General features: G+C 32.6%; 1 protein-coding gene across 3 annotated transcripts; it reads right to left on the bottom strand.

The window, feature by feature from the left end:
* Positions 1-2,671: 2,671 nt before the first annotated feature.
* Positions 2,672-11,204, bottom strand: LOC146899739 (cinnamoyl-CoA reductase CAD2-like). Of its 3 annotated transcripts, none has more exons than XM_085737497.1 (7): positions 10,947-11,204; positions 9,518-9,718; positions 9,246-9,415; positions 7,196-7,387; positions 5,362-5,524; positions 3,634-3,817; positions 2,672-2,981 (listed from the first exon to the last, which is right to left on the bottom strand). In XM_085737497.1, the coding sequence occupies exons 2-7, from the start codon at positions 9,633-9,635 to the stop codon at positions 2,837-2,839; spliced, it is 972 nt and encodes a 323-aa protein (XP_085593623.1). In that variant the 5' UTR covers positions 9,636-9,718; positions 10,947-11,204; the 3' UTR covers positions 2,672-2,836. The 3 variants fall into 3 exon arrangements, with proteins under 3 accessions (XP_085593623.1, XP_085593625.1, XP_085593624.1); XM_085737499.1 differs by having other exon boundaries at positions 9,518-9,711; XM_085737498.1 differs by lacking the exon at positions 10,947-11,204 and adding an exon at positions 10,105-10,502.
* Positions 11,205-12,045: the final 841 nt, after the last annotated feature.

Genomic DNA, 12,045 nt, shown 5'->3' with positions numbered 1-12,045 from the left:
TATTTGGTAACAATGGCCATTTGTGTGTTCCAGGTGCTTATAGAAACAATGTATTGTGATCTCTACCAAGTTTTATTGAACCATACAAAAGGCCACTATCTTTCATGGCTCCAATTATCATCACAAAGTTATTTCTTACAACATGCTGATGGTGAATTTTGCCACTAGTAGCTGCAGTTTTGATAGACAATAGAATTTTTGGTTACAAAAAAGTTTTTCCATGCAAAATACATTTTATGTAAGCCACTAGAGATGGGAAATGTGTTTGAAAATGTTGATGTTTAGTGTAATTTTGGCCACACATTGTAACTTGGAGCAATTTATCCTCTAAAGTGAATCAACTTCCTTCGTTTCCTACTGTTTTTTTTTTTTTTTTTGAACAAGCCTTTGTTTCCTACTGTTGCAAACTTGGTTGTGCCAAAAGCTGCTTATTGTAGTGAGAAGTATAATTAAGTTGTTTAGTTTTATTTAGTTTCTGGTGTGATAGGGTTTCTACCCTTTTTTAATCATTATAGTTTTATTTTAAATGAATTATTGGCACTGTTTAAAATTTGATTATATGTACAGTTGTAGAAAACCATGGAGGGTTTGATTAATTGTTGATTGAAACTATTCATCCAGTGGTTGAAGGCAATATAATTACTTTACACTTTTTCAAACATTGGTTGAAGGCAATTACACGTAATAATAAACCATCCATACAGTATAATAAGTTGTTTTGCATAAATAAGTTGTTTCAAATAAGCGGTTTTAAAAAAAGAGATCCTAATAAGTTGTTCTGCATAAATAAGTTGTTTTGAATAAGTTGTTTTACATAAATAAGCTGTTTTGAATAAGTTGTTTTTTAAAATGAGATCGTAATAAGCTGTTTTGCATAAATAAGTTGTTTCGAATAAGTTGTTTTTTAAAAAAGAGATCCTAATAAGTTGTTTTGTATAAATAAGTTGTTTCGAATAAGCTGTTTTTTTAAAGAGATCATAATAAGTTGTTTTGCATAAATAAGTTGTTTTTTCAAAAGATATCGTAATAAGTTGTTTTGCATTAATAAGTTGTTTTTCAAAACAAGATCATAATAAGTTGTTTTACATAAATAAGTTGTTTTTTAAAAAAAGATCGTAATAAGTTATTTTAGATTGAATTCACTAATAAAACACTTCAATTAATAAATACACCTATCAAAAAAAATAATACACTTTAAAAAAAAAATAATACACTTTGATTTATGGATCGGATGAATTATCCATCCATTAAAATCTAATAAGGGTATAGTAATTATCATCCATTCTTTGACAATTTTCTTTTATTCATGGTTTTTTCCATCCTTTAAACCATTTATGAAAAAAAAATTAGATAATCATGCGTTTAAGGACCCGTAGATTTTTTATTTTTTTTTATGAATATAAAGTTTGCATTTTCACTCTTACCCTACTTTTTCCCTTAATTTGGTAGAATGTGAAAAATGCAACAAAATATTTCAAAAATGCGATATTCAACCTATGCTTCGCACGGGTTTTTAATTAGTTTAGGATTTAAAATAGAATATTAGATGACACATCAAAGAGGTATACTTTTTTGTTAAAAGAAATTTTGTATGAAAATTGGATCTCTTAATTTCGTAAACTTACCAAGATCATAGATAACTTTAAAGTTCATAGAGTACTTAGTATTATTTTTTTCTTTATGGTGGTCGGGTTTGAACCTACATTCTGCATATGCACACTGCTCTATATATATGATTACGAAAAATGAATTGATTATACACGAATCACTATATATACTTCCATGCATATATGCTTATGCACTGCATTCTTCATTATTATTTCTCTATCAAATATTAGTGTCTTCCATTCATTTGGATTACATCCACGCTCCTATTTGCCGTGCAAGTTAATTAATTGTTCTTCTTTTTCATTTTGGGTAGCTTTTTTGTTGTTGTAGTACTAATTGCAATTCTTCAAAGCCAGTTTATGCATAATATTGCATATGAAGTATGATATCATGCCCAAAATCTTGAAGGAGAGATGAAGTTTTGTCATGTAGAAGAAGGAGAAAGTTGTTTATAAGAGGGAAGGTTACTTTGTATACATATATGATGATACTAATTCACCATTTAATGTTGTACTAAAATTTCTCAATGTGTTCCTTCTTTTGAAATACAAGAGTTGTATTTTTTTTCCTTACAAGAGTTGTACTTCCAAGCCAAATGCATGAAACCAAGCATCGTGTTCTGATTTTCTACTAGATGGTTAGGATGTAGGATACATTGACACAGTATTACTCACTTCGAGGGTTTCAATTTCAAAGACTTGATGGCAGTACAAAATCCGAGGTTCATTGTTGGAACATGAGGGTTTGGTTGCTGGTTTTTTGCAGTTCATAAGATCATGAATTCATCAATTGATAGTCTGATACCTTAGAGGAATTGAATCATTTGGTTCATTAGCTAGAAATGTAAAATGTTTTCTATTTTTTCTCCTATAGTGGTTCATATATAACTTTGATCTCTTCACAAATTTTCTAACTCAAATTTATTATTGTCTAAAATGAAGACAAAGACCCAAAATCCTTCAAGATGCAATAATAACTTGTTCCTAGATTTTTGGACTCAAAAGTAATTCCATTTTCAAACAATACTAACCATTTTGACTAAATATAAACTTTACAAACCTTATTCAAAAAGTTTATAATAATCACAAATTGAACATGATTGAGATTGTCAACATTTTTTCAACAAGCGAAAATGTTATTGTACTAAGTGGGGGATTCACTTTCACTTCATGGATCAAATGACACTAACATCTTGTCATGAATTTATTAAGTGGAATATCGCAACAAATTAAAAGTTGACGATCTTTTTCTCTCTGAAGCTTTCCACAGTCTCCTTGAGGCTGACTTCCAAAGGAGTAAACTCGATTCCCAAACTCTTGGCCTTTTCCTTAGAAATCTGATATGTTGGCATATACGGCCCGTCATCTTCACACCTTATAAAATTGTAGAGATTGCATATGTTAGTAAAAAGAGAAGAAAAAATTAACTTCTTTGCACGGGAAATGAATTTTGTTTAATATAACAAAATTCTCAGAGATGAACAACTTCCCATGAGGACAGAAGCCTTTATAACCCTTGTGAGATAGAGTAAACTGAAGAGAAACATCACCGAGCAAAAATCTAATTTGTGTTTTTTGTATGGTCCAAGTAAAGGGAAGCACAAACAACCAAAGAAAACTAAATCTTGTTCCAACAAGTTTCATTCATCTCTTAATTTGTTCTTTGGGCCTACAATCCCAGCAAACCAGTTTGTAGGGAGAGAATTGTCTAAGCTCTATTTAGGCCATATTTCTAGCTTATGTGGAATTTGGATTTTTATCAATTGACATATTTGAGAAAATTGAAATTTTCAACCGTGCTGAATTTCTATAATATAAACCAACTGCTAGGCCCAACTAAAATAAACTAAAATTAATTGTTGAATCTTTACTGTCCATGTTATTTAACAAACATAAGGTCCCTTTGTGAAAATATTTACTATTTTTATGCCGAGTGTTTCAAACAAGAAGCAAGCAAAGAACTAAAAACAGCTGTTTTCAAAAAATGCAGATCCCAATTCATATTTTATATAGCAATTGAACTTACTTGTCTGAAATTTGTAAAGTTGGGCACAGATCACGTAAAATCATAGCAAGTTCTGAATAGTGTACCACTCTCTCAGCCAAACAATATCTTCCACTAGCTGAAGCAGTCTCGTATGCCAGAATATGGGAGTTAGCAACATCTTTCACATTGCACCATCCATATGCTTTATTTGGAAAAGGTATACCTGCATCCAACAATTCAAAAAGTTGTTATATTATGCAAGAGGACAATTCTTGTCCGGAATAAATATGACATTATTTAATATGTCTCACATTGCAAATCCACTATTATTGATTAATCAAAGAAACATAAATTAATCAATCAGTAACCATTCAATGACATATTAAAGACAAATATTGGCAGATTATGACTGATAAGAGGGAAAAAATAACTCCAACAATCACTATAAATGTTATTCACCTTCAATAGTTGTAACAATGAATCAGAGATTCTTTAGTTATTAAACACCTAAATCTTATCTAATATCAATACAAAATAGATAAAAATATTTGGTAATACTCTTGTAGTCTCAGTCAGGCATGACAAGAAGTGTAATTATTATAAAATTGTACACATGTTGAGGTATAAATAACTAAAAACGTTAGTAATTATGCCCTCATTCTCTTGTGAGGAATGCTAAGGACAAACTCTCGAACACACTCCTTTGAACACTCCCTCAACCATTGGCAGTGGCGGAGCCAGACCAAAAAATTTGGGGTGGCCGCTATCTTAAAAAAATATGAAATTTCATGACTTATAAATAACTAAACTAATATTTTACGCGCTCCGAGTAATTTGAAACCATATTTCACGTTTTTATCAAGCTATTGAACAAAAGTAATTCAAGCACAAATAGAATAGTAAAGAACAACAACCACATCGTGATTGAAATTAAGCAAATAAGATTACTTTTTAAAAATCAAGCAAACAAAAGCCAGCACAGTATACAAAATTAATTTTTACTTTTTTTAATGGGGTGGCCATGGCATACCCATGTCCTTGAGTGGCTCCGCCACTGACCATTGGTCCAAGACACCACGTTTTAAAAATCACTTAACTGGAAACCGGCTTAGCAGTTTATTAAACTTTTAACTCTGAAAAGTGAAAACTGTTCTGATAAACTTCCTTTCCACCCATCCCCCCACAGTCAATGAACTTCTTCGTACCCAACCCACAATCAACACCTCTTTGAGTTTCTTTTAAATTTTGATGATCAATTTTGTTTCATTTCCCTGGAGAGATTGTGTTTGAATACGAAGGGCACCATTAATTTTTCGAGTGATGCCAAACGGTTCAAACTAATTGCAACCTTCAATTGCTCGAGGATGATTGTCAAGTACAGTGAATTCATAAGAATGGCATCAACTATGATATTTATCTATGCAAAACATTTGTTCACTAATTCTATTGCAAAATCAAAAATTGAATATTATGCCATTCTTTATCAAATCTATCATTAACAAAATCACAAAGGGGTCTCAGATCCAGAAGTGTAGCATAAAGAAAAACCTAAGTTATCATCTTGTTGAGACAGACAATGCAGATAATAGAATTCTTTTCCAACATAACTATGCTAAAGGGCATGTTAAGGTAAACAACTTAATTAAATTAAGCGTTTAACGAGTTTGACTATATTAGTTATTTTGTATCCACAAACTAATATAAGCTTTTTATGTCATGAAATAAGTCAAAATAAGCTCTTCGAAATGCCTCCTAAAGAAAAATTACCATTTATTAGGTTTAAAATTGGTTCAACACTTCCGTTAAGCTCTGGTTGTAAGAGAGGTCCTGCCACCATTGTTGGGTTAATAGCAACCATGTCAATGCTGTTTTCATTTACAAATTTCCAGGCAGCAGCCTCAGCCAAAGTCTTCGAAAGTGTGTACCATAACTAATAACACAAATAGAAGTAGTCAAGAATGTTGGTGTTAATTTATAAAAAATTATCTTATGAAACCACGCTGGAGGAGAAACTTAACAATCCATGAAGCAATAAAACCAGCAGCACCTGTCACACACACCACTTTTCCTTCCCCACTCATAATCCTTTTTCTCTTATCCCTTCAAAGTTTTGGACTGCCCTTGAGCTTCTACGACTACTTGTAATTGAAATTATCCCTATAAACTATGTCATTAAAAAATGCAGGTGATTCAACTATCATTAGTTGCCTTAATCTAATCTAATACCAAAAAAATGAAACTTTTACTGATTCTGGTAGCATACTATACTTCACAGGACAATTTATTATAAAATTGTACACATGTTGAGGTATAAATAACTAAAAACGTTAGTAATTATGCCCTCATTCTCTTATGAGGAATGCTAAGGACAAACTCTCGAACACACTCCTTTGAACACTCCCTCAACCATTGGTCCAAGACACCACGTTTTAAAAATCACTTAACTGGAAACCAGCTTAGCAGTTTATTAAACTTTTAACTCTGAAAAGTGAAAACTGTTCTGATAAACTTCCTTTCCACCCACCCCCCCACCGTCAATGAACTTCTTCGTACCCAACCCACCATCAACATCTCTTTGAGTTTCTTTTAAATTTTGATGATCAATTTTGTTTCATTTCCCTGGAGAGATTGTGTTTGAATACGAAAGGGCACCATTAATATTTTGAGTGATGCCAAACGGTTTAAACTAATTGCAATCTTCAATTGCTCGAGGATGATTGTCAAGTACAGTGAATTCATAAGAATGACATCAACTATGATATTTATCTATGCAAAACATTTGTTCACTAATTCTATTGCAAAATCAGAAATTGAATATTATGCCATTCTTTATCAAATCTATCATTAACAAAATCACAAAGGGGTCTCAGATCCAGAAGTGTAGCATAAAGAAAAACCTAAGTTATTATCTTGTTGAGACAGACAATGCAGATAATAGAATTCTTTTCCAACATAACTTTGCTAAAGGACATGTTAAGGTAAACAACTTAATTAAATTAAGCGTTTAACGAGTTTGATTATATTAGTTATTTTGTATCCACAAACTAATATAAGCTTTTTATGTCATGAAATAAGTCAAAATAAGCTCTTCCAAATGCCTCCTAAAGAAAAATTACCATTTATTAGGTTTAAAATTGGTTCAACACTTCCGTTAAGCTCTGGTTGTAAGAGAGGTCCTGCCACCATTGTTGGGTTAATAGCAACCATGTCAATGCTGTTTTCATTTACAAATTTCCAGGCAGCAGCCTCAGCCATCGTCTTCGAAAGTGTGTACCATAACTGATAACACAAATAGAAGGTAGTCAAGAAAGTTGGTGTTAATTTATAAAAAATTATCTTATGATATTAATTATATCTTAGAGTGATTTTGGGTAACATAAGTTGTTCCTTTGGATTAGTTCCATATTTCATTATATATTAGGACTTGTTTCCTTATTTAATTAGGAATCTTTTGTAATATCATTCAAGGTTTTATCTCATATAAACAAAAAGCACATTATTCGATTCCTAACTTCAGATAAACTACATTAAAATAACATGTCCCAACTTCAAGAGCTTCAAGTTTTCATTTTGAATAAGTTTTAGGAAAAACAGTACTAACCTTTGATTCCCTACATAAATCTGGATCTGAAAACCATGTCTCATCAACTATGACTCCAGGATTTTTCGGCCTTGTATCATATACAACTGCAGAAACCGACGAAGTTAAGATAACTCGTTTCACAGATGGTGATTTTGCACATGATTGAAGAACATTAAGAGTTCCCTTCAGTGCCGGATCAATCAACTCAGCCTGAAATAAAGAAATCTAAAGTTACTAGCGCATAGAGTGGAACTTAAATTTGAAAGTGTGGTTGTTATTAAGCTCTACAAATTTTCCTGGCAGAAAAAGACGATTTCTCACAAAGAAATAGCTGGTTGCAATTTTAACCATATATTCATCTTGTTACATTAAGCAGACACAGATGAACTGGAAAGTCATACATCCCCAATTTTCTTAGTTCTTAATTTGAAGCCATTTCATGTGTTTTTGTGTATGAAAGGATCTCTTAGAGCCCCACATTAATGCCACCCAACTTGGTAGTATAAATGGACCTATCAAAATATATTATATTACTTCACATTTCTCAATTATTTAAGCAACTCAACTATATTTTCTAAATATCCATAAAACCCATTCAAAACTCTAAAATTGGTCGCACTAATCTCACAATATACTCCAAAACTGTATTATTATTTTACTTCAAAAAGTTTTTGAAAGGATGAAAGACATGGTTGCTGAAGTTGGAACCGTGGTCAAGAAAAGCTACCAATTATTAAGCAAATATCCATCCCTCTCTGACAGCAGTTGCCACACATGGACTAAAATTTGCAATGCCACCCACCGATAATTATGCTCTTGAGTCTTGTGATCATAGTAGTTAATAGCGGATAGCGGCGCGTAGCGGCCGACCCCAAAAATGCTATAGCGGGATAGCGCCTAGCGCTATGACCGCTATTTCATAACTTTTAGGACAAATTATATAAATAATACTATAAATTATAAACAAACATATATCTAATATAAAATTAAATATAACATTCAAATCTCATGACACATTCATAAATCACACAAAGTTACAAACCACCTAAATCTTATGAAATGTTTTACTCAAAATCATTCAAAGTTACAAACCACCAAAATTCAAAACATTACGAAAGCTTTCAAGTCTCCAACATAATATCAAAATTCAAAAGTCTTGACAAAAATTCAAAACATTAAATCCTAAAGAAAAGAACTGATAATTCCAACATAACATAGCATTGGAAATCAATGATGATTATCTAATATAAAGCAACGACGGCGTTTTACGGTGAGAAGATGTACAGATCGTCCGTTTTTTGCGAGAAATGCGTTTTGGGGTGAGAAGATGAAAGGCGCCGTAAAGAATGAAAGAAGGAAGAGAGAAACTGAAGTTATTAGGGTTTGACGAAAATGACAAAAATACCCTTGTTTTTTTTTTAAAACCAAGGAGAATCTTGTATTTTCACGTAAAATGAAATAGCGGTGCTAGACTGCAAAACCGCTATGCAGTGTTGCGGCCGCTATTGCGCCGCTATCTCATAACGCTACGACATGGCTTATTGCATAGCGGTCCGGTACCGCACCGCACCGCGCGGCCGCTATTGGCCGCTATAGCGCCGCTATTAACTACTCTGCTTGTGATCTCCGCTAACCTGGTAACCTATGAAAATCACTTTACCAAAATTTCATTTACATTTTACAGCATGTGTTTTTGTGTATGAAAGGATCTCTTATGATCTTCGCTAAACTAGTAACCTATGAAAATCAATTAATGTTGAAGGAAAAAAAACTTTCTTCTTTCATCATAAATAAATAAAAAAAACACGTATGATTGCATTAAGAAACAAACTACTTTTTGAGACAGTAAAACTCAAGTTACACATTGAAAGGAGATAAGACCCAAAATATTTTTATAAAGAGTGACATCCCTCACCATCACCTTACAAATTGGTTTTGTAAAGGATGAATTAGACTCAACATTAAACTTAATATAGTATCAGAGTCTAAGAATAAGCTAGGCCGGATATAAAACCTAATAACAAGCACACCAAATTGAACGATTTATACACAATAGCATGGAATGAACCTGTGGGTCATCTACGACAAAACGGACAGGTGAAGCAGTATGGAAGACACCGTCACAACCCTCAACAACAGAGTCAAAGGAACCTTCTTCCAAGAGATCCGCCTTAAAGAGTTGCAACCTCTCCGTTGCACCATCAAGTTTAAGCAAGTGGTCAACCTTTTTAGGATTACCTGCTTGCACACCAATCATTCATAAGGGAAACCAAATAGCTGAAACATAAAGGACAAGAATGTTGTGCTGATGAATTTATATAAAGAGAAAGAAGCACTAACTTGGGTCACGAACAGTGGCTCTGACAGTGTAACCACGTTGGAGGAGAAACTTAACAATCCATGAAGCAATAAAACCAGCAGCACCTGTCACACACACCACTTTTCCTTCCCCACTCATAATCCTTTTTCTCTTATCCCTTCAAAGTTTTGGACTGCCCTTGAGCTTCTACGACTACTTGTAATTGAAATTATCCCTATAAACTATGTCATTAAAAAATGCAGGTGATTCAACCATCATTAGTTGCCTTAATCCAATCTAATACCAAAAAAATGAAACTTTTACTGATTCTGGTAGCATACTATACTTCACAGGACAATCTATTACATTTGGCTCGTTGTGTATCAATCATTCAGTTTTCTTCTATTATTTGTTCTACTAGTTTATGTCCACCAATGCATGGGCTTCATAGGTTACAATACAACACAATACAATTCTATCAGTTTTTTTATTTTATTTTTTATGAAACAAAATGGCATGCAAAAGCGAAACTATTATATCAGACTATCAGCTAGCACCAAATGAAAAGAACTACCATGAAACAGAAATAGAAAAAGAGTATAGGTGGAAGATCAACAGATTCATTTACCTTTCTAATGGAACACTTAGGTTGTGTTTGGAGAGCTAAGTCTATATAGTTGAAAGAACAAAATGATAAACATCAATAGTATATATTCAAATATAAACTTAACCCTCCAAAGCCTTCTAAAAAACAATTCACAAACACACCATTAAACCTACTTAATATATGAATAATAATAAAAAGGCTTAATTGCAGTTTTAGTCCCCCTATTTTCACTTTTTTGCAGAATTGGTCCCCCTATTTTAAAATTCGACAGTTTTGGTCCATCCATCATATTTTTGAACTATAAAAATGTGATGTGATAAATTTTAAATGTCATGGAATATGATTCGAAGATAGAAAAAGATCAACATCGATGAAATTGTAACAAAATTCCCTTAAAAACTTCATTTAAAACATATCATATCATAGTATTTTTGAAAAAATATGTGATAGAAGGACCAAAACCGTCGAATTTTAAAATAGGGGACCAAAACTGCAGTTAAACCTAATAAAAATAGCAATTATGAAGCTCAATATTTAATCAAACATTCTGATCAAATATGAAACTTGTTTTTATTTTTTAATTTTTTTTTTAATAAGTGGCAACAGTAAAAACATTAATTAAGCAAAGCAAACAAAGGTAAAAAAGCAGAATTCATACACAAAATAAATGCTAGAAAATCGAAAATTGGTAATAAATAAAATGAAATACTAGAAGATAAGGTTATTTCTTCCAAAAATAAAAAATACAAAATACAAAATGAATGAGAGTAACAAGAAAATATGATACAAGTAACTAACAAACTATATGGCAAATTAGATAAAAATGAAACAGCTGAGAAAACTGAAACAAGAAGTTGCTGTACCTTAGATTAGTTGTCGGTGTTTCTCTCAGTTGAATGACACTTGTCAAAGCTTTGACTTACCACCCATCCTCCTGTCGTGACGTCAACCTTGTGTGTGAACCGGTTTTGAGTTCGAGAAGGTACTCACTCCATCGACAACAAAGTGACACAATTTGGTGCATTCAAGGCATCATTGTACGCCCCAGATTTGTTCAATGAGTTTTCCTCCCTCCGTTTCACAACAAGGTGCTTTAAGATTTTTGCACACGCATTATGAAATGGAATGAAATAATTTTTAAACATAGCATTTTTATTAACCTGTCTTTACTTTGTCTTTACTTTATAAGAAAAAATCAAATTTAAACTTGCATTGAAAATTGTGTGAGAGAAAAGTTAAAGTATTTATTGAAGATAAAGTCTGAAGAAATAAATTAAAATTGTATTGGAAATATGAAGTGATATTCATTTTAAAATAATTTGTTTTTTTGATTAAATTGTGAAACTGAGGGAGTATTAAGCAGTACTAAAGTACTAATAACAACATTTAAACATGGTCCCAGATTGAAGTGTGGAGTTCCTTCAGTTTCAACCATGTTCTGGCTATCAAGGGTAAGGTTATTCTTACAGGTGAAGAATTTATTATCTTCAATGTGTACGCTCCATGCGACTTGGAGGCAAAAAAAAAATTTGTGGGAGTGTCTGTCTGCGCGAGTTGTTAATAATGGTGACCTGTGCATTTGTGTCTGTGGAGACTTTAACTCGGTTAGAGGTTGTGAAGAAAGGAAAGGCAGGGCTGTGGTCTTTCGACAAGCGGATGTGGATGTGTTTAATAAATTCATTCATGATAGTTTCTTAATTGACTTGCCTATCTGTGGTCGATTGTTTACTTGGTATCGGGGGGATGGAATATCTATGAGTAGACTGGATCGCTTTCTACTGTCAAACAAGTGGTGTCAAAAATGGCCAAATAGTATTCAAGTTGCTCACCAAAGAGGTCTATCTGATCACGTGCCGGTAATGTTACATGTTGATGCGTCCAATTGGGGGCCTCGACCGTTGAGAATGTTAAAGTGTTGGTCTGAATTGCTTGGTTATGCAGATTTTGTCCGCGAAAAATGGT

The sequence above is a fragment of the Medicago sativa genome, chromosome 8, assembly GCF_051527215.1.
Source record: "Medicago sativa cultivar Bolivia chromosome 8, Bolivia_mono, whole genome shotgun sequence".
Taxonomy (NCBI): domain Eukaryota; kingdom Viridiplantae; phylum Streptophyta; class Magnoliopsida; order Fabales; family Fabaceae; genus Medicago; species Medicago sativa.
The sequence above is the reverse complement of the archived record's forward strand: the minus strand, read 5'-3'. Positions and strand labels throughout refer to the sequence as shown.

What these genes read in the sequence shown, in the direction of transcription:
- LOC146899739 (XM_085737497.1), bottom strand. Translation starts at nt 9,635, where the DNA reads ATGAGTGGGGAAGGAAAAGTGGTGTGTGTGACAGGTGCTGCTGGTTTT. An exon ending in TTGTCGTAGATGACCCACAG is followed by an intron (nt 7,388 to 9,245) that starts GTTCATTCCATG and finishes TCTTTATTTCAG; the next exon opens with GCTGAGTTGATTGATCCGGC. An exon ending in ATTTATGTAGGGAATCAAAG is followed by an intron (nt 5,525 to 7,195) that starts GTTAGTACTGTT and finishes TTGTGTTATTAG; the next exon opens with TTATGGTACACACTTTCGAA.